The sequence below is a fragment of the Danio rerio genome, chromosome 9 (assembly GCF_049306965.1).
Source record: "Danio rerio strain Tuebingen ecotype United States chromosome 9, GRCz12tu, whole genome shotgun sequence".
Taxonomy (NCBI): domain Eukaryota; kingdom Metazoa; phylum Chordata; class Actinopteri; order Cypriniformes; family Danionidae; genus Danio; species Danio rerio.
The window spans coordinates 10,373,168-10,396,644 of NC_133184.1; the positions used below are offsets into that span (position 1 = coordinate 10,373,168).

The 23,477-nt window shown below is 34.6% G+C and overlaps 1 protein-coding gene across 4 annotated transcripts in view; it reads right to left on the reverse strand.

Annotated features, from left to right (window-relative positions):
* Nucleotides 1-23,477, reverse strand: part of thsd7ba (thrombospondin, type I, domain containing 7Ba) — a 402,275-nt gene that overhangs the window by 90,719 nt on the left and 288,079 nt on the right. For 3 of the 4 annotated variants that reach the window (XM_073912504.1, XM_073912505.1, XM_009304519.5), the window contains 3 exons: nucleotides 22,404-22,536; nucleotides 17,099-17,202; nucleotides 111-302 (listed from right to left, as the gene is read on the reverse strand). In XM_073912504.1, coding sequence (XP_073768605.1) covers nucleotides 111-302; nucleotides 17,099-17,202; nucleotides 22,404-22,536 — 429 coding nt within the window. Of the gene's footprint in view, nucleotides 1-110; nucleotides 303-8,988; nucleotides 9,109-17,098; nucleotides 17,203-22,403; nucleotides 22,537-23,477 lie in introns of those variants that run through there. The other variant, XM_073912506.1, reaches the window with a different exon arrangement.

The following is a 23,477-nucleotide window of genomic DNA, read 5'->3' on the forward strand; positions in this document are numbered from 1 at the left end:
CCATCTTATTGCATTTTGCTATTACAACATATGGTGCTGTTACGTCTATCATTAAATAAGCTGCGTATTCACAGCTCTGTGCATCATCCAGTGTGTTATCGGACTCTCACCTGTAATTGTGCGTTTGCGTGTCCGTCTGCTCCCACATCCAGCGCATTCAGAAAATTTCGACCAGGAACTAAAGGCACAGTCATCTTTACATGCCACCCAACAGCTCCTGAAGCGAGACGGCATCGGCCCGGCCCACTGGAGACACTCGGACACGGCCACCATCTCATCATACTCATTCACACAGCTCACGCCTGAAAGAACACAAAGCCAACCACTGCTTTAATATCACGTCACATCTGTAGACACTTAGCCTCCTTAAAGGTGCAATTAGCATTGCATAAACAATGCGGTCACACTTTATCGTGATTGTTAGTTTGTTGTATTAAGTTACATTGCATCTACATGCCAACTAATTCTCATCAGATTAGTCGGTTAAATGTCTGTTGAAGGAGCAGATATTAAGCAGACAGTCTACTAATACTCAAATGGACCATCAAAATAAAATGTTACTATACAGTGCTTTACAAAAAAGGTTGCACTTGTCAAAAATGTGACAATAATAATATTACACAAATAATCAGTGGTGGAAAGAGCACTGAAAAATTATACTCAAGTAAAATGATTTATTCAAAAAAGTGCTTATTGAAAGTATGCCAAAACTTGTAGTACAGGAAGAGTAAAAGTATCTGTTCTAAATGCTACTCAAAGTATGAGCAAAAAGTAGCCCTTCTAAAAGTACACAAGAAGAGAAATTAGTGTTTAAAAAAAGTATTTTTCTCTAGTGCATGAAATTATTGTTTTTAGATAGTTTTGCCATTTCAGTCATCATAGAGTAGGCTTCAAGTCTACACAATTTCTTGGTCATTGTGGAACCCACCCGTCATACACTAGCCAACCCGCTTCGAGCTGGGATTAAACCGACAAATTTCCACATGGAGTCGGTTGCTCTTATAAGGAGGCTAAAGACCATGGCCTCCAGCATCTGTCACTAAAGCACCTTTTCAGGTTACCTGCACAGCACTTTACTAGCTGGCCTCTGTAACATTCACCCCCCCCCCCCCCCCCCCCTCTTTTACAGTTGCATGTAATATTTTTGCGTTTTCTTGGACACTTTTAATATTGCCATACTGTACATGTTTATTGCATTTATAAGGTATTTGTGTCTTGAGGTGGTCTGTCTGATGCAATTTTCCTATGCACTATTTGATTGGACTGGAATTTATGGACTGGTTGTTCTTCTTAGTGAATCACTTTTTATAGTATATAGAAGTGACTGCAGGCTGAAAAAAAGTAGCGCAGTAAAAGTACTGATGCAGCATTAAAAACATATTCAAGTAAAAGTACACACTATTTCACTACTTAGTCAAGTACAAATCCATAAAATAAAAGCTATGTTACAGTACAGCAATAGGCTACTAAGTAATAGTAATTTGAATATGTCTAATTCACTATTTTACAGTACTCCAAGCAATCCAGTACCATATCCATTATGGAGTGCAAAACAAATATGTTTTTTCATTCATACTAGACATCAGAGGAAATTCTTGCTATAAAGTCGCAGGAGTAATAAAACGTGTGGACAAATCAGTAGCTGAATGAAACATAGTAAAGACAATCAACACAATTGCAACAGTGTAGACTGTGTTCTGCTCAGGTATTTTTAGTGGGATAATATACTGTTTATTTATAATGCAATTCTAATCAACAATACACAATTTCTAAATGATAAGAGAATGTCTGATTCATTCAGTAATACACATCCATATCACATCACAAAATGACGTTATTTCAAACATTTAACATGCATAAAGGCAAGTGATGAAAAAAAAATATGTTGAAACTGCCAAACACTAATGCTATGCAAGCTAAAAATCCTATGAATTTTAGTCTCCTCTACTAACTCAACTGTCCAGCATGCCAAAATGTAAATGTATGATTTTGCAAAACACTGGACAAAGCTCCCAATTCCGGGAAGGTTCCACATTGGTCAACCTGCATTCAAACAGTGGCTTATCTCTCATTCAGCACCAGTCTAAAAGCGTGCACACTTTGGACATTTTGCTTGCTTGATATAATAAATAGCTTTGAAAGAAAGATTGCCTTACATTTCTGATGACAGAAAACACAACATTCTGCAGGAAATAGTCAACAAAAGCCATTCAGTCAACACCAATCAATTCCAAGTCATTTATAGATGGAAAATAAGTGTCCTGACAGTTCCTCAAGCATTAATGTGGAAACAATTCATGGAAATGTATTCGCAGCCCAATTGCACATGCTTTTGGAACTAAAACCCATTAACTTTTCCCCATAACTCTCTCTTCTACAGTGCCGATTTTAGATCCTCTCTCGTGAAAATAGTCCTCCTCTGCATCACCGCCACTGGGACGATAAATGATATGCTTGGCAAATGTGAAGCCGCCTGTTACCTTTTCAGCACACTGGATCCATTCCACCCACAAGCTGATGTATTCCTTGCAGACAGCAGAGATTGTGCCGGGGACTTTTCGCTCACTGACTTAAATTTGCCACTCTGCCTTACATGATGACATGTTTTGACACAGTCCTCCACAGCATGGCTCGCTTCCACTCAGCTGAGGCTTTTCAAGGGAACTCGGTTAACAGAAGACACTTGAAGTAAACTTCTCAAACTAAATGCCATGGCTTATTATCGGTTCACATTGTTTAGAGAGAATGTCATTAGAGGATGACTAACACACTTTAGTTTTTCTGAACGATCAAGATTTTAGGCAAGCTTAACAGAGATCAAATGAAATGAGATTTTACCATGGCAAACACAATGTGACGTATGTCATTTCAGTGTTTATCTTCAATGCCCTGTAAATAATTGAAATAATCATCATTTTAAATTGTATCACATTAAACCAACTTTAAAAATCAAGTTGAATCTCAAATAACTTGTAAAGTGAATTTTAAGTGAGTCGATATAAAATATTAAGTTTATAAAATTTATGTAGGACATTCGTTTTATTACCCATCTGACAAATTAGTTCATAAAGGTATGTGACCTAGGACCATAAATAAACAGTCATAAATGTAAATTGTTTTAATTTGAGATTAATACATCTTCTAAATGCTAAATAAATAAGATTTCTATTGATGTATGTTTGTTAATATTTGGCTAAGAAGATCTGGAATACAGAGAAAGTCACCTGTAAAGTTATCCAAATTTAGGTTTTAGCAATAAATATTATAAATAAAAATGTGGTTCAATGTATGTATAGTTAAAAATTTATTAAATATGTTCATGGGACAAAATCTTTAATGATTTTGACCCATATGTATTTTTGGCTATCATAAAACCTGTAAAAATTACAAATAAATAATAAAAACTGTAAAACCTTATAGTCAAATTTACTAAATTAAATGAGTATAGTTAAATAAATATTACTGGTAGTTAATTCTACTCATTCAAAAAAGTGTTTCGAACTCAATCGGTTCAAATTGTTTGTATAAATCGGTTTCCTCAAACGTTTTGAGTTGCCTTAACTCATTGAGTTTTACAGTACTTCATTGTTATGAGATCTCTTCATTTATTGGGATTTACTGTGCTCTAATGGTTTCCTTTACTCAAATGGATTAGGTTCACAGTACTCATTAGGATTAGTTTTTGAACTTAAATGGTTTGTCACAATCTGTTTCCTCAAAAGTTTTTTTTTATTTATTTTTGTTTTTGTTTTTGTGGTTCTTTTTGTGTAATTACGTGTGGGGGTCTAATCTTTATAGAATCCATATTGACAAATGTTTTGATATTTTATAATTTAATAAAATCTACTAAGATGGCAGATTTTTCTGAAATGTTTGTATTTTATTCATACACTTTCATTCAAGTGAATTTTCAGGAATACAAGCCTTAATAATATAATATAATATAATATAATATAATATAATATAATATAATATAATATAATATAATATAGTATAATATAATATAATATAATATAATATAATATAACATAATATAATATAATATAATATAATATAATATAATATAATATAATATAATATAATATAATATAATATAATATATGAACAGTTCCTCGGAGGCTGCCTTAAGAGAGCAGATTTTTAGTTCTTTTTCAAAATATCTTCTTAGAATAAAGAAACTAAAGTAAATTTTCATTTTGCTCCTTTAAAAAAAAATCAAACAGATAAATAAAAACATTTTAATTCCTTTACAGTTACAGTACATTGACAGGGTGTCTAGTTGAACCATGCCTTATGGCATAGAGGAGTCATTTAGGAGATGAGTTTTATTAATCAAACACAGCATCTATACACGCTAATCAGCACAAAACCATCAAGCCATGCTAGCTAAAAGTAAAAACGGTTCTCCTTGAAGTGTCTTTGCATATTAATCAGTGTAACATCCTAAAAGAATTACAGGAAAATGCTGGACAGATGGAGGAAAAGAAACAACTTAGAAGAGTAAACTCTGTCAATAAAACTGACAAATTTCTCACCTCACACAAAGATGTGTTGTTGAATTTCCTCAAGCTCTTGGGCTCATTATAAAAGTTTCTTTTCTGTAATTAAAACTTTTCATTTCAACACAGAACACCTGTATGTCAGTTTGCAGCTGGATATTGCCTATAAGTAGGCAACCAGGATGAGTGAGCACTCAAACTAATATTTAAATGAAACATTTTATATTTACATTGCATATGAAATATTCATCCATTTGGATAGCACATTTTTTAAACTACTACACTTAAAATTAGGTCACAGAAGCTATTGTTTACATCAATGTATTAAATAAATGTGTTTTAAATACACATTTTTATCTTTATAAATAACTTTGTTTCAATCTAAATCAGCTTTGCTTTTGCTTGTTTCACATATTATGACATAATTTATTTATGTATAATTTTTTTTCACAGTTTTTTCACATGCTCATTCAAAACCAATAAGAAAAAATAACATTGAAAACATTATTATTTAAAGGGACAGTTTTATCAGAATTTACTCGCTCTTTACTTGTGTCAAGCTTTTATGTCTTTTTTTCCGTTAAACCAGCCTGATCTTACGAGGACTGTAACTATTTTACGTTTTGTCAGTTTAGTGGCTAAATCATACAAATTTGTACAAGTTCAGTTGTATGAAAATGTACAGATTTTAAAAGGAGGTGTGGCATCTAATCCCACCACTAAACCCAACCATTATATAGAGATAAGCAAATCGTACTAAATTGTAATGATTTCATAAGAATCAAAAAACTAAATTAAAAAGTTCCGAATTTATATGAGATAGCGTCGTTTGAACACTAATGCTATTTTGTAAAATGTTTAAAACCTGTAGTCATGAATCTGTACTTTTACTCCACTACATTCCTTCAACCTGCAGTCACTACTTTATTTTTTCCCTGTCTATGGGAATTCGAAAAATCTGTCCTGTGATTCCTGTCCAATCAAATCTCACATAGAAGGTAAATCACATCATACTGCAACTTCAAGACATGGGCAGTTTATGCAGCAAACAGTTTGGAAGCATCAAAAGTGTCCAAGATGATGTCAAAAATCTTTACACGCAATGATCCAGAGACTGTTTAGACTGCATGTGACGTTGAGAAAATGATGAATGTTTACTGTATGATGACCGAAATGGCCCTAAAATATAACTAAATGCACTACAGATTGTTACATTTACACACACAGACACACAAACACAAATTACATGTAAACGAAATTTTTGACACCGTAATACACACTACTCACTACTCTTAAGTACTTTTATTAGGGCTAATTTTTACTCCTACCTTGAGTAATATTTACAACAGATACTTTTACTCTACTTGTAGTATATTTATGGGCAAGTAATGGCACTTTTACTTGAGTGTGATTTAATACATCAGTACTCTTTCCATCACTGTCTGATACCATGGTTGTACTGTAGTACAGAACATAGAAAATAACAGTTTTTTGGTAACCAACTCAATTTAAAAACAGCTAAACAATAAATAATAAAAAGATCTGGTCCCACTTTATATTAAGTGTCTTTAACTACTATGTACTTACATCAAAAAATTTATACAATGTACTTACTGTGTTTATAATGTATTTGAGAACACTTGTGGTGCTTTTGAGTTGGAATAGAGTTTGGGTTATGGACAGGTTTGATAGCATGGGTAGGATTAAGGGTGGGTTAAGGTGTAAGGGATGGTCAACAGTGTATTTACAAATGTAATTACAAAAGTTAACTACAGATGTAATTACATACATGTATTTAATCAAGAATAAGTACACAGTAAATACATGTATTTACACAATAAGTACATTGTAACAAACTATTAATTCCTTTGTAAGTACATATTAGTTAAGGCCACTTAATATAAAGTGGGACCAAAGATCTAACTCTAAGAAAAGCACAAAAACAAATAAGAGAAATAACTCTCTATCTTCAGAAAAAAAAAAAAAAAATATTTATTTTGCCTTATCCCAAAATGCACTTTATTGTGCACAAAGATGAAATTTTGCTCTTTAAGCTATAGCTATTTAGTTTAGCCTCCATCTAGAGAGTGTATTTGTTTTTGCCAATGTTTAGTAGTTGTTCATTCCCCACGGTGTGTGCCACATTGATATTTAATGATGTATTGATTTAGATTTGTAGGAAATAAAATCCAGCCCTTGCAGACAGAGAGAGGTAGAGAAAGGGGGGGGGGGGGGGGGGGGGGGGGGTTGTTTGGAAAATAGAACAAACACCCTATGTATGTGTAAATGCCTGAAATCACAACTGACTAGAGTCCACACGGACATCACCTTCCCCAGGGCAATGGGATACTGTTATCTCTGAAAGTGACCCTTCTGTGTCTTTGAAGAGACATAAATGTGCACATATGCCTTTAACACATCTTATTGATTCCTATTTGAATTTCAAATGTTGCTCTCTGACCAAAGCGCTTGCTCTTTCCACTTCACAATAACGTGGGTGGAGATACAATATACTGTATAGACGTGGGATGGCGTTTAAATAATACATCGTGATTTGCTTTGTGTTTGACAGTCATCATATATATATATATATAATTTTTTTTCTCTCATGTTTGTTTGCTCTCACGTTGAATCAGTTTACTTCATGTTTCATCTTTTAAAAGAAAAATATATGCAAAGTTACATGTAGGTCGATAAATATTTGGACATCTACACAATTCTAAAATTTTTGTCTCTACACACCAACATAATTTATTTAAAATGAAATGATGTGCAAGATGTGTTTTAACTACGAACTGTCAGCTTTAATTTGAGGTTATTTACATCCAAATCAGGTGAATGCTGTAGGAATTACAACAGTTTGCATGTGCCTCCCACTTGTTAAGGGTCCAAAAGTAATTATACAAAATAATAATCATAAATCAAACGTTCCCTTTTTAATACTTGGTTGCAAATACTTTGCAGTCAATTACAGCCTGAAGTCTGGAGAAGAAAAAAGGACACACATTTTAACATTTAACTCTGATAAGCGATAACAATAAGAAATGTATCCTGAGCAGTAAATCAGCTTAAAATAATTATTTCTATTGAGCTTATTAGAAGAATCAGGTGACAATGAAGACTAGAATAAACTACAAAAATTTACCTTCTGAATAAAATACTTTTATTTCTAAAACTTTTTTTTGCAATATTATTGTACTAATAGCATAAAATAATAATAATAATAATAAAAAGGTACTGGCTATAAACTACTAAGCGGTACACTGAACAAAATGATTTAGGCCTAAACTAACTGAAGTATAATTAAATTTTGTTAATTTAAACCAATTTAATTTAGTTTTGTGCAGTGGGTAGCACATTCACCTGACAGCAAAAAGGTCACTCATTCGAGCCTCAGCTGGGTCATTTGGCATTTCTGTGTGGAGTTTAATCAAACCAGGTGCTCCGGTTTCCCACATAAGTCTAAAGACGTGTGCTTAAGGTGAATTGGGTAAGCTAAATTGACAGTAGTGTATGAGTGTGTATGGATGTTTCCCAGTGTTGGGCTGTGGCTAGAAGGGCATTCGCTGCATATAACATATACTGAATAAGTTGGCTGTGTATTCTGCTGTGGCAACCCCTGATTAATAAAGGGACTGAAAATAAAATAAATGAATGAACCAAGCTAAAATAATTAAAGTCGATTCAAAAATATATGTTTGTTTTGTGCATATTTGTTAATGCTCTGTTGCCTTAGCACCAAACTCCAAAGAATATAGCACTGCTGCATATATATATACTGCTCAAAAAATAAAGGAAACACTTAAACAACGCAATGCAATTCCAAGTAATTGCTTTATTATTGTGAGGACTATAGTATAACTATTCATTCATTCATTCATTTAAATTGTCGGCTTAGTCACTTATTAATCTGGGGTCGCCACAGCGTAATGAACCGCCAACACCAGCATATGCCTCACACAGCAGATGCCCCTCCTGTCGTAACCCTTCACTGGGAAACATCCATACACACTCATTCACACACACACTCATACACTACGGTCCATTTTTGCATACCCAATTCACCTGTAATACATGTCTTTGGACTGTGGGGGAAACCGGAGCAACCGGAGATAACCCACGAGAACACAAGGAGAACATACAAATTCCACCTAGAAATGCCAACTGACCCAGCCAAGGCTCGAACCAGCGACCTTCTTGCTGTGAGGTGACGTGTTACCCACTGCGTCACCACGTTGCCCCAGTATAAATATAATAAAAATATTAAATACAATTGGATATAATATTAACATAATTTAATACAACATTAAAACATTTTAAAAAAATGAGAAAAATCAAGACTATAATATTTTTCCCAATATTTTTGTTTGAATTAATTGTATTATCCTACAATTTCTAAATATGTTAGGTGACTAATATGAGATATACTATATGAGATTATGTTATTATAATCGAATAGGAAGACTAACAAAAAAAAGAGTCTTGAGATGACAGACATATATTTTTTATTTTTCCTCTTTCCCAAGGTAGTCATCAGTTTCTTCCTCCTACTCGTTCTCTACTTTCTCCCTTTTCTTTCTCACACTTGTTCTTGGTTCCCCGCAGTGCCCTAGAGACAGAAAGGTTGACAGTAGTGACATTCGGATTGGAGCGACCAGGCTGCCCATTTTTAGCACAATTATTTCCCTCTCTCCTCCTTCCATATACCACTCTCTTTCAATTTATCTCCTCTACCTATTGTTAACATTTTATTCTTATCTAGGCTCATGACAGGGATCAACTTAATAATGCAGCCACTTACAAAGGTGACAATGTTTGCTGACTACTCAAAAGGACACAGTGGAGAACTTTTTTTGGCCCTTAAAAGACTCTGTCAGACTTGCCAGCTAAGCTGCTCAGTACTCATTAATGGCATAAGCCAAGTGCACAAAAAAAAAAAAAAAAAAAACTCTCCAGAAAGACGCCTCTTTTCATTAGAGTAACCCTTTCATGTGCTGCTAAAATTAAGGTCTCAATATGTGGGAATTTAAGCCCAATTAAATGACTGCTGAAGCGCTGCACAATACCAATAGGCACTACAAGACACTCCCACAGCCACCCCATAATAAAAGGAACTGATTAACTGAGGCATTTTAATCCATAATGGGAGACGAAGATTAGTATGTGCAGTGGAATCAATATATGTGCCTTCTTGAATACCCTAGGCATGATTTATTGTACACCAAAAGACTGCAGCGAGTTGCTCAAAAAGATTGCATATTGGAGGAAAAAAACTCTCTCAAGAAAATATTGAATTTTTATGCTAAGAGTTAAATACCAGCAGCAGGGTGTGTTTGGAAACAGTTCTCTTGGTTCATTTGGTATGTAATAAAAAACAAAATGATTTGTGTGGTCCATGTTTGCTTACCATTTACACTAATTTTTGTAAGGCTAAACTAAAAACAAACAAAACAAAACGAAAAGAGGTTATATTTTCAACCCAGGCTCATTATTGATATGTAAACCTTTAATACATTTCTGGAGGTTGCAAAATACGCATCCCTGGAGGTATGTTTTGTTTGCAGATTTTATTTCCCGAATCCACCAGAGGTTGCTGTGTATGCTTTGTCAGATGTTAAATTTTTCTCACGAGTGCCATTCACGTCTGGTGTTCTCATGTAAACCCACCAGAGGCCACTGTTAACTGACTGACTGACTGACTGACCTATCCTCCCTTCCACCTCTTTCCCTAAACTCAACCGTTAGTGTTTTCAAAAGCACAGAATTGACCAGATCACCATATTACCTAAACCCAACCAACAGTGTTTTCAAAAGCAATCCAAAAAAGAAAAGCCCTCGGCTGATTTTTACCACATTTTGTGATTTTACCACATTCTCACCCTGTTATTTACTTTTTAAATTTGTTATTTGCCTTTTGTTTTACCTAATTTCTGGAATTGTTCTTCACCAGACTCAAACCCCATCGTTGGGGTCAACTCTTTTCTGCGTCTCAAGTCAACCTACATGCCAAGCTACTGAGCAAACTTGTAACAGCAGAAAAGCCATCCACACAGAAGTAAGCAGTCAGCTTGTAGCGCAAAAAGCAACAGAAGCCGTCTGTGGGGATATACCAACACCACATTGGTGTTTGTTTTAAAGATGAAATGCAGCCATACATAGCTCTGACCACATACTTTGCGCACCTCCAGAAATGTATTGGGGGGTACATTTTTTACAATGAGCCTATATTGCATGTTTTGCTTATATTGAACTTACATAACATCCACAGCAATGTAAAAACAGGCTCATTGAAATCTATGCTACAGCTAACATTTTTGTGAAACTGCAAAACATTTAACTTTAAACAAACTCCCTTTAAGGCAAGTTAATTTACTCAATGCAATTTCCGGGCACTCGAGTGCAAGCTCCTATCTCATTAAATGGGGAGACGTCAGCTTCTCCAAAATTGTTTGCCAAGCTCACAATTAAATTTCATATTTAAAAGCAACTGTGTCTCAAATTTAGTTTCTAAAGTTAAAATAATATAAAAAAAATAAAATAAAAAAAGCATTGTTCAGGTTGCCAATGCTAACAAGCATGTGCAATCGAAGTAAACATGATCACGACACTAACCTACTTTATGATTCTTTCTGAATGATGCGATCTGACGTCATTCTGTCAATCAAACAATGCAACTATGTACTCAGTAACTACCTCAATAAACAATACAAACTCAATAACGTACACCACACATTGTTATTATCCTCTGAATAATGCACTTATGTCAGATCACACTTCTCTTCTGAAGTAATTTCCAACTTATTCCTGATGGCAGATTTTCTGTCAAAATGACAATGTTGGCGAGTGTCCAAGCAGCTGCTGTTGCAATGTGATTTGTGCTTAATTGGTGAAAACAGAAATTTATGAGGTCAGATGGGCCAGATTGTATTGTAAAACTGGAACACAAAGATTACATAACTTTTCTGGAGTGGTTAGTTTGCTTGGTACAATACTTTGTATAGTGTTGTAGTTGTGATGCAGAGTGCTTGCATTAAGCAAAGTTCCACAAAAGAGGTAAAAGCAACATATAACCAAGTTGAAACCTTTTGGTTGAGGGCATTTTCTCTTATGTTTGCTTTTGAAAAGACTGTTAGTTTGGTTTAGCGAAGGATTTATGTCAATAGTTTGCTGGTCCAGGTGATCTTTATGACAAGTCCTGCCTTCTCGTGATGTGTACAAGAAGGACCTGTTCGGGTTTGTAAAACATACAATAAAACATACCTCATGTAACGCATTTCAGATTCACAAAAAAATTTAAAAATAAAAATAAATAAATAAATAAAATAACAGTGCCCTCTAGTGGATCTGTCATCTGAAATGTGCTACAAAATATACCCAAAGCAACATATTTATGTTTCAGGTATACATTGTTACTCGATGGACCTAATCTGCTTATATTTCTACTCATGAAGAACTTAAAAATGTGTAAAGGAGTCCATCCAGCCCCACAGAGTCATTCATCACACACAAATAAAGATTTGCTGCACGTTTCTAATGATAACATGAATTGTAATGGGCAACATCACTACTAAGATAAGAAAATCAGGTCTGCTTAAGCATTCTGTCCTTTGTATGGTGGCATATTGAAATAGAATGTCTTGTTTTGGTTCATTTTGTTCATATTTCCACCAAATCTGTTCTAATAATTCTGACTTCAAGTCTATACACTGTTGAGAGCCATATTGTCAGTTATTTTTATTATTTTTGTATTTTTTATTTACAGTATTCATGCATATTCCAATGAACTGCCCTGACATAGCAACCAGTTTATTTTAATAAAAAAATACAGCCCACACAAAAAACAAAAATACTTCAGTCATTAAAATAGTATAACGCAAAAAACAGCATGAGGGAGTTTTTATGCACCACTTTTAAGTTTAGAAAAAAAAAAAAAAAAAAAAAACAAACAGAAAACTTAATGTTTATATATTGTGTTCATTTGCACAACAATTTTTTTGTGGGTCCAAAAACATACATTTTCAAAGTACAAATTTTGGAAGCTAGATACTGCAATCTCTGTGTAAACTACCAAAGCGTGAATTTGTATAGTTACACTATTCACATGAAATAAATGCACTTAGTAGACAACTAAAACATACAAGACTTTGTTTGTGCTGCTCAAAATACTCATGTGGTATGCAGAATACAGCACAATCAGTTATTTATATGGATTCATGTGGATGAAAGTCATGCAATGGAAAACTTGTAAACATATCCTCGCAGTAAAGATTTGTGGTTGAAGATTTGTGATTCTACAGATTTGTAGACTATGAAAAGAGTGTTTTACAAGGATGCCTTTAAAAATCAACTCTATGTTGACTCTGTGACCTCTAAGAGTTAATTACTGTCAGTGTGAGTGTTCCTTAATGTCTACACTGGACTTTTGTCATTTATTTTCCATCAGAGCTGGTAATTGGAATTATATGAATTAACATTAGCATTTTTTGTGGTGTGTATTCAGACTTTTAATACACATATTTATAAACCACATATTAATCAATTATTATGTTTTGCCTGTTGCTTATTTGTAAATATTTAATAACATTGTTTAATCACTTTGAAAAATTGAAATTTTAGCTATTGTAACAAAGTTTGTAACAAAAAATATCTATTCCTGTACATAAAAATAGCAACAACCTTACATTACAGTCAATATACAGTGCAGCTATACAAGTAAGGAAAGCAATAATTAGCTAGTTTGGCTTTTAATATTAATAATATATTTGCAACTTGTTACCTGTTAAAACTAAATTAAATGGTTTGTTAAACTCATTCTGAAATTATATCTGCAAGCTTTTTAACAGCATGTGAGAGTAAAACAAATACTATTTCATTTAATTTAACAAATGTTTCATTAAAACATCTACAAACTCATAAAACTGATCTCAGTAGGCAAAATCTATGAAACCACTTCAGTTATTTATCACTAGCAGCAATCTGACTGAACCTGAATGATTCAAGTGGATTTTATGATATTACACACATAATTTTATTACTTATTACTTACTAAAATTGTATGTGACCTTGATTGTTTAAAACCAATATGAATCACTGATTCAAAACAATATATTTGCAAAAGATTTGTTTTAAAGCTTTGTGAAACTTTATGATTTTTAAACAGCCATCACTACTTTGTCTAGCTTTGTTGTAACCCTACAGTATGGAGAGTATTCTCATGGTCAAGTTTCATGGTTCATGTTATGTTGCATGTTTTAGTTCAAACCCAGGCTCATTATTGATACATACCCCTATATACATTTCTAGGGATCATAAAATACGTCCCAGGAGGTTCTTTTGTTGCCTGCTTTATATGCTTTTTTAGATCTCAAATTTATTTTACAAGAGCCATTTGTGCCTGCCACAAGGCCACCTGTTAATTACTTATTTATTTATTATTTGCATTTTGTTTTTGTTTCACCTGCTTTCTGGAACTGTTTTTTTTTACTTGAACCCTTTTGTTGCAGTCAACTCAGTTAAGCATATTGACGGACATGGCGAGCTACTGGGAAAGTAACAGTGGAAAAGCCTTTCACACGGAGATAAGCGGTCAGCTAGTAGCACGAAAAGAAACAGAAGCTGTCGGCGGCATCATACCACCCCGTATTGTTCATTTTAAAGATGAAATGCAGGCATACGTACCTCTGGCTACATAATTCACGCTCTCCAGAAATGTATACGGGGGAACATTTTCACAATAAACCTGTGCTGTTTAGTTCAAACCAAGTCTAGTCATGCAAAGTTTATTTTTAGTTTGTTTGATCACTTTTTTTTTACATTTACTAAAGTTTATCACTTGCCTTCAGTGGACATTTGTTAGATGTATAAAAAATTACTCCTTCACTGGATGAAGACATTAATAATTTAATAACATAATTTGTAATATTATAAAATATTATCACTTTCTATTTTAATATTTTGTAAACCATAATGTATGCCAATGAGTAAAAATTCAGAGTAAAAAATAGCAAAACTTACAGTACATGATCACCAAACGTCAGTCATTTAATCATAAACTCATACAGAAAATGAATGATTTCTAGTCACTCTGTGGCTTTAATCTCTCCGGGGAAGCACACTATACATGAGGTTTATGTTAATTCTGCAGAGGTGTCTGTCTTTCTGGTTCATTTAGTGTAATTTACTGCGCTGCCTTCCAGGCCTGTTATTTATTTTGGAGGATGCTGATAGAGCAAGTGTTGAGAAACGCAGCAGGATTTCTGCCGCTGGCTCATTTGCATCTGTGTGGCGGAGAGCGTCTGTGCGTCTGTCTCCAGCCACCACTCCACCTGAGTACACCGAGCATAATCAAATTACACCAGCCGGAGACGCTTGCCTAAAATACAACAATAAATCATCCGGGTACATAAACAACCTGCGTAATTTTTAATCACTAGTCTAAGGTAAAACAAGAGCTTATTGCTGTTGCACTGGCGGTTGCTCGCTGTTAGTTGGTGTGGAATAAAAGCAGGAACGAATCGGTGAGCATTCGTAAATTAGCAGAGATTTATTGTTTATTTTGATTCATGCCCTCATGCAGTGAGCTCCAAGAGGAGGTCAACAGTATGTCAAGTGCTGCTTTAAATAAGCCATGAAATTGAATCTGCAAATAAGCAAGTGCTCCATCTTGGTATAATCCGTATCGCAACCTTGCTGCCAGGCCACTCGTACTATAGCTGCTACTTACTAGTTGCTATTGGGATCTTCCATTGCAGGATAACATTTACACAGACTTATTATTTCTAATGAATGGCCTCATTAATTTTAATGAATGCACTCGCTATCTGGAAAAATTCTGACCTTTGACTCGGGACAAAAATGTCAGCTTTCTTCTATTGTACCAATTTGATATTCTGATAAAGTGTGGAAGGTCAGCAAAATGTCATCCTATATTGTGTCTTAAAGTAATAACTTCTGGATACAATGGCATATTTTAATTTGATCTCAACAGTTCAAGGTTTTCTGGCCAAATACGAAATGGCTGAATATTATTGAAGATATCAGAAAAATCCATTCATTTGTACAATTATTTTGATAGGATTGCAAGTTGAGTTTTCATATTCAGTAGGGTTGGGTACATGAAACCCAATGCCATTTTGGCACCAGTACCAATGTAAGCAGTATGCAACAGACTGAATCAGCATTTGAATTTTGTTGCCTAATGTCGGTGCAACTGGTGGTCATAAGAAGCATCAAAAGGAGCACCAAAGCACATATAAGTATGCATTGTGTACGCTTTGTGTCACATTATCTTTAAACATTTAATTCTAAACAACTTTAGGGTTAAAGACACCGTCAGCAATGTTAGGCGTTTGTTTTAGTTGCTTAGATAAAGCGGGTGTACAGTGGAGTATCCGGTGAGTGACTCCCTTTATTAAAACGCATGATTGTATTCATCAAATTTTCTTAAACTAAGCATTCTAAAGTATGGCTATATTTTGCAAGCAAGGACTCTGACAGACCAATGTAAAGCAGTTGCGTGTAAAGGGAAAACACGTCAAGCATAATGACACATTTGAGGGCTTGCTACATCATCTGGCACTTCACTGAGTATGTTTAAATGGACACCAATACTCCGATTTTAATATGATTAAAACAATACTCTGATTAAGAGTCTACCAAGTAAACAGTGATTTTTGATTACCTTAAAGGACCACAGACACCCGCATCACAAAATGCTGAGGTTTTTTCTTTCCATTTGGTGTGCGTATCAAAATTCTGTTAAATTAAGTATCAAATTCTGTCAAAACAACACTTTTCCACCGGTCCTTACTTAATGCTCGCATCAAATACCTCAGTTTGTCAAGGGTGCATGAAATAAATGTTACTGAATGAAAATTTGTGCTTCAACATATTAAGAACTCATGAAAAGAACATTTAAAAAGCAGCTCATGTAAACAACATGTAAACAGGAAAATCATTACATGCCGATGCTAATGTAAGCTACACACAGTCACAAGCCTCAACCCATGAAAAAAGGTGTTGACTGATTTTGATGATTTTGGCCTTTCCACAGGTTAGTAGTAAGCTAATTTAATGTTAATTGTACTATGCAAATATTGCAATTAAATGATCAAAAAAAATATATTAATGGAAACACTGTATAAAATATGAATCCATGTATATATATATATATATATATATATATATATATATATATATATATATATATATATATATATATATATATATATATATATATATGAGTGTACTCACTGTGTTGTCCATATAGTATTACTTTTACCCCACTAATAACCATTCTGCAAATAACAAAACTATATGAGTTCACACATTGTTTTACAGCTTGTCATCTTTGCCCCGAAGGCATTCTTCTCCTCTTTTGCTGTCTGTGATTTTTGACAGCTTTCACTTCCTTTCTGTCATAGTCACACTGGGAGTTGCGGCTTCCTGCGTTAACACTTAACACACTGTACAGTGGTGCCGATGAACAAAGTGGAGCTCAGAGCGATGAACACACACATATATGTACACGGCGACACACAGCTCACAGAACCGCAACGGCGGCTGCCTGTGTAGCGTAAGATGAAGCAAACCTGTCTTACCTCTCATCTCTAATCCTTTACCACACGATTCACTCGCTCCGGTCATTCCCTGCTGGACTGAATCTGGGACCAGAGTACACGGATGCCATCTGTGTGTCTTCCATCTGGAAAAGAGACCAAGATTTGAAGTGATGGTTTGATATTTGTAAAAAAGACGTCACCTGAATTGTTGCCATGTAATACATTTATATAGTCCAAGACAAAAACTGTAAAAAATAAAATCAGTAATACAAATATACAATAGCAATCTCAATTGTGTAATCTGGGCTTAAAATTTACACCCAGCAAGCAGAAAAAGTCAAGTAAAAAATTACACTGATAAGTAAATGAAACAGCGATACACCAAGAGGCTGGTAACGTTTTAATTATTAAATAACTGAAAACATATGGTTTTGTAATTGTACTATTGTTTCATAAAACATCAACATAAGTATGATTTATTCTTAATTAACGAGTCATTCTTATTTTGTTTTATAAATTTTATATAACATAATATTATATGTGGGCGAGGCAGTGGCGTAGTAGGTAGTGCTGTCGCCTCACAGAAAGAAGGTCGCTGGTTTGAACCTCGGCTCAGTTGGCGTTTCTGTGTGGAGTTTGCATGTTCTCCCTGCCTTCGCGTGGGTTTCCTCAGGGTGCTCCGATTTCCCTCACAGTCTGAAGACATGTGGTACAGGGGAATTGGGTAGGCTAAATTGTCCGTAGTGTGTGTGTGGATGTTTCCCAGAGATGTGTTGCGGCTGGAAAGGCATCCGCTGCATAAAAACTTACTGGATAAGTTGGCGGTTCATTTCGCTGTGGCGACCCCAGATTAATAAAGGGACTAAGCCAACAAGAAAATGAATGAATATTAAATATTATTTAGATATTTACTATTATTATAAATTAAAATTGCATTTGAATATCACTTTTGGTATATACAGTTGGTACATAGCATTCAGACCCTCTCACAATTTTCACTCTTTGTTATATTGCAAACATTTGCTAAAATCAATAAGGTTCATTTTTGTTTCTCATTAATGTACACACAGCAACCCATAATTGACAGAAAAGCACAGAGTTGTTGACATTTTTTGCAGATTTATTGAAAAAAAAAAAAAAAAAAAACTAAACTATCACATGGTTCTAAGTATTGCTCAATGTTTAGTAGAAGCACTCTTTTGATCTAACACAGTCATGAGTCTGTTTTGGGAAAGATGCAACACATTTTTCACACCTGGATTTGGGAATCTTTTGCCTTCCTCCTTACAGACCCTCTTCAGTTCTGTCAGGTTGGATGGTAAACATTGTTTAACAGCCATTTTCAGGTCTCTCCAGAGATTCTCAATTGGATTTAAGTCAAGACTCTGGTTGGGCCATTCAAGAACAGTCACTGAGTTGTTGTGAAGCCACTCCTTCGTTATTTTAGCTTTTTACTTACGGTCATTGTCTTGTTGAAAGGGAAACCTTAGGATTAGTCTGAGGTCCTGAGCACTTTGGAGTAGGTTTTCATCCAGGATATCATGTGCTTGACTGCATTCTTCTTTCCCTTGATTGCAACCAGTTGTCCTGTCTATGGAGCTGAAAAACACCCAAAAAGGATGATGCTGCCAACACCATGCTTCACTGTTGGGACTGTATTGGACAGGTGATGAGCACTGCCTGGTTTTCTCCAGACATACTGCTTAGCATCAAGACCAAACAGTAATATCTTGGTCTCATCAGACCAGAGAATTTTATGTCTTACCATCTTGGAGTCCTTCAAGTGTTTTAAAGCAAACTCAATGCGGGCTTTCAAGTGTCAGGCCACTCTGCTATAAAGCTCTGACTGGTGGAGGCTGCTGTGATGGTTGACTTTCTACAACTTTCTCCTGTCCCCCGACTGCATTTCTTGAGATCAGCCACAGTGATCATTGGGTTCATCTTTACCTCTCTTACCAAGGCTTGTTTCCCCCAAAAGCACAGTTTGGCCAGATGGCCAGATCTAGGAAAGGTTCTGATTGTCCCAAACATCTTCCATTTAAGAAACATAAAGGCCACTCTGCTCTTAGCAACAGCAGAATTTTTTTGTACCCTTGGCCAGATCTGTGCCTGGCCACATTTGTGTCTCTGAGCTCTTCATGCATTTCCTTTGACCTCATGATTCTCATTTGCTCTGACATGTTTCTTGAGGTCTTATATAGACGGGAATGTGGCTTTCCAAATTAAGTCCAACCAGTACAATCAAACACAGCTGGACTCAAATAAAGGTGAAGAACCATCTCAAGGTTGATCAGAAGAAATGGACAGCACCTGAATTAAATATATTAAGTGTGAAAGCAAAGGGTCTGAATACTAAGGACCATGCGATATTTCAATGTTTTTCTTTTTTAATAAACCAGCAAAGAAGTCAACAATTCTGTTCTGTGTTTCGATCAATTCAAATTTGATCTGTTTCTGATGAAATGCTGCAAATTATTTTTCTCATTTAATATTTTTTTACAAGTCCTCACCAACTAGCAGGCTTGAAAAAAACTATCATTTTAGGCTCTGGGCACAATGATTCAATCAATGTTAACCAGGGTGAGGCAGTCACAGTCTCTTATCATACAGAGAATTAAAAGCCTTTCTATTCAGTGTTTTTTTTTTACTCTATGTGACCCAGGTCTAGCTTTTTAAATGAGGAAAAATGGTGAGCGTTAAATAAATCCTCTAAACCAGTGGTAATGAAGTGCTGCATTAAATGAATGACTTTGTTTCAGAATACTAAACAGTTTCTTGTCAATAGTTTTAATTACAAGGAATTTAAATGACAGCCGGCAATGCTTAATTCTACAAATCTGACTGGCCAGTAGTTAATACGAGGTAATACATCCACTAGTAGTTCATTGTGCAAACTTTCCTTGGTTTACAATTAAACAAGCTGTTCATAAAAAAAAAAAAAAAAAAAAAAAAAAAAAAAAAAAAAAAAAAAAAAACATTGTAACATTATTTACTCATTGTATAGTAAATAATGCAGTAGAAAAAAATAGCAGTCTTTTTTCTGAAAAAAAGTTTATTATTGTTTATTATTGTCCCCAGTTTCTGTTTAAAGGAGATAATTTTTTTCAACACATTTCTAAACATAACAGTTTAATAACTCATTTCTAATAACTGATTCATTTTATCTTTGCCACGATGATATTTTTCAAGACACTTCTATACAGCTTAAAGTGACATTTGAATGCTTAACTAGGTTAATTAGGTTAACTGGGCATGTTAGGGTAATTAGGCAAGTTATTGTATAGCAATGTTTTATTCTTTAGAATTTAGAAAACAAATTTTAAAGGGGCAAATTTTGTCCCTAAAATTGTTTTAAAATATTTAAAACTGCTTTTATTCTAGTCAAAATAAAACAAATAAGACTTTCTCCAAAAGAAAAAAAATATTATCAGACATACTGTGAAAGTTCCCTTGCTCTGTTTAACATGATGTGGAAAATATTTAAAAATAAAAGTTCTGTTCTTTGTTCTATGGTTCACTTCATTATTTTGGGATATGCATCTACGTCCAAACTAAATCTGCTTAAATCTACTAAAAGGGAAGTGAAAGTAAAGTATGTCACGTGACTTAAAGTTTACATACACGTAACTGATTCTCTGTTAATCCATTAGGTCAGAAGCAGGTGCTACCCTTTGTATGTTTTCTCCAGCGAGTGCAGATTAGTGAGGGGCGTGGGGGCGGCGAAGATGTTTTCTTTTTTCAGCTTTCTCTTTAGTTATTCAGAGATAGGGAGGATTTAGTTAGCGGGTGTTTCAGTTTTTATTTTCTTTGGTTTGGCATCACTTATTTTCCTTTCCTCAATCAGTTTTGTTTCGATAGATTTAAGTGCTTATTTTGCATTTATTGTACACAATTGTAAATATACTTTAAAGTGATTAAATATTCTTTTTCTTTCTTTCTTACTTTTATTGTAAATAGAGTGAACCACTTTTTGCCACATCCATTGTCTCTTTCAATGCATAGCAGCTAACGTGTCAGGGGAATTAAAAAAGATATTGGCTGCGTCTAAAATCCGCTTACTTCCATACTACAGAATATAGCACACTAAAATCAGTACACGAGAAGTACCTGGATGACCTACTCCATCCGGCGAGATTCTGAAGTGTGCATCCTATGCATGTTGTGCTATCCCATGATGCCCCACTATAAAATTAATGAATGCAAGTGAAGCAACGCAACTCACGAGGGTAGGTCATGTGATTATGACAAAATGGCGGTGGTAGTACGTCCAAGTTCCATTCATACTGTTTACATTCATACTGTATAGAACTGTATCGAAGTATGTTTAAATTCAAATGCAGTACCTACTGAATAGTAGGTGGTTTCGGACGCAACCATTGAGTTGTCATAACTATGTTTAGCCCTTTTCATCCTCCAAGCCACACATATAATTACTGATTAGTTTTACACTACTACTACAGTTTTACTACTACTGCTACCCCAATCATCACTAATTCTAATAAAAAATATTAATATAAACATAATTAAATGTAAATGTTCATATTCAAATATTCATAAAACATATTTATTTCCTGTAATGACATAACTGAATTTTCGGCAGTCATAACGCCAGTCTACTCTGCCCAAGCATAATGAATTGTTTTTCCAAATTTGGCAATAATTCTGAACAATAATTAATTTTCCAAAAATTCTGAAAACTAATTTGCAACAGAACACTTTTAAGAAATGATTCAATCTATTAAAACTCCACCACTGAATAATACAAATTCATTATTTTAAAAAATATATATCTATACCTCAAACTTTTGAATGCCAATTCATGTCACTGATGCCTCATTATTATTCAAGAGACCTCATATTCTGATCAAGATAGGATCGAGAATTCAGAATCATCACCTAAGTTTCATCTGCATGTTAAAAAAGCAGCTCATGTAGCTTCTAAAATGTTTGTTTACAACATTTATTTATTTGAGAGTTCCCAGAAACAAGATGCTTTCTGTCACAGCGAATGGATGAGTGTGTTTGCAAATCAGCATAGTCCTATTTGAGAATAAATGTTGCAGAATAACAATCTCAGAAGTTATCAAGACTGCAAATCGCATTCACATTTATGCATGAGCTGGAGCAGTAACTCTGTTTACTCGCCAGCAAATTACAGCAACAATGTGCGACTAATGTATGCTATCATAAGCAGCACATCATCTATTTATGCATTACATCGCATGCCATTCTCAACCTATTCTGTGCTGCATTTGTCAAATATTTTGATACCATCAACCCCACAAAACAGTTCGACCACCGACATTGCTGATAAATAGCTAAAGTGCAACTGCAGTTTCTTCACCTGTAAGTGGGACAAAGCAGAAGAGCTTCACATTCCCTTTCTTCAAATAAAGTATCGGGACACTCTTGACCTCCATTGGCCGCCCGCTGGATGATGATCCTGTATCGTGACTGTGAGGCCACGCTGCTGTTCACTTCGCATTACACACACACACACACACACACACACAAACACACACACAAAGAAGAAAACATTACTTTCAGCTATCTTACACTTTATTAGTATTCTGACAGCGATTGCCACAGCAGGACCCATTCAAAGAGCTCTTTAGATAAGAGGTAATGATATGATCCTCTGGTGGAGTTCACTTCCTGTTCCCTGTATGGACCCTGAACGCATGTAACGACTTCATTTAACAGACGCTGTAAGGCTCATTACGCATTGCTAATTACTAAAAGACTGATAATGGCACAATTAAGAGGGCGATCTCATTAACAGAAGAGCCAACAGGGTATTTACAGAGGGGATATCAGTTATTTAAAACATTTCTTCTGTTTGAGTTTGATGCTAATAAATGAAATGTTTGCTGCAAGTTTCTTTGGTGGAAGTTGATGTTAATTAATTGTCTCATTAAAGTGTAATGAAAGCGTTTTGGTGGTCGCATTGGCAATGATTTACGTGTGTGTGTGTGGTTTACAGCAGAGGTGTGTGACATCCCTTCCTAGAGTGTTGCTGAACGCACTTTTTGAAAGTGTAAATCCTGTTTTTATTATCAACACTTTTTTCTCTAGGAGATAATGAATTCTGAATTCTAATAACAAACTCCGTAAATAGTAGGCCTTTTCCGCCTAGGAGAATGAAGAAAATATTGGATTTGACAGAGTTGGTGTGAGTCAAAATATAAGGAGCTGTAATTTTAAATTTGAAGTTTATCTACCAAATAAAACCAGCCTTAAAGAAGAAGAATTCCTTATGTCTATATAGGGGTAAATATATCCTTTATATATATATAGAGGAGAAAACATGTAAACTAATTCTAGAGAGGTGGTCTATTATTTTTTAATAGAAGCTGTCAAAACAATAGTTGTTATTAATAGTTAATTATAGTTGTGAAAAAGTTATTCTCTACTCATA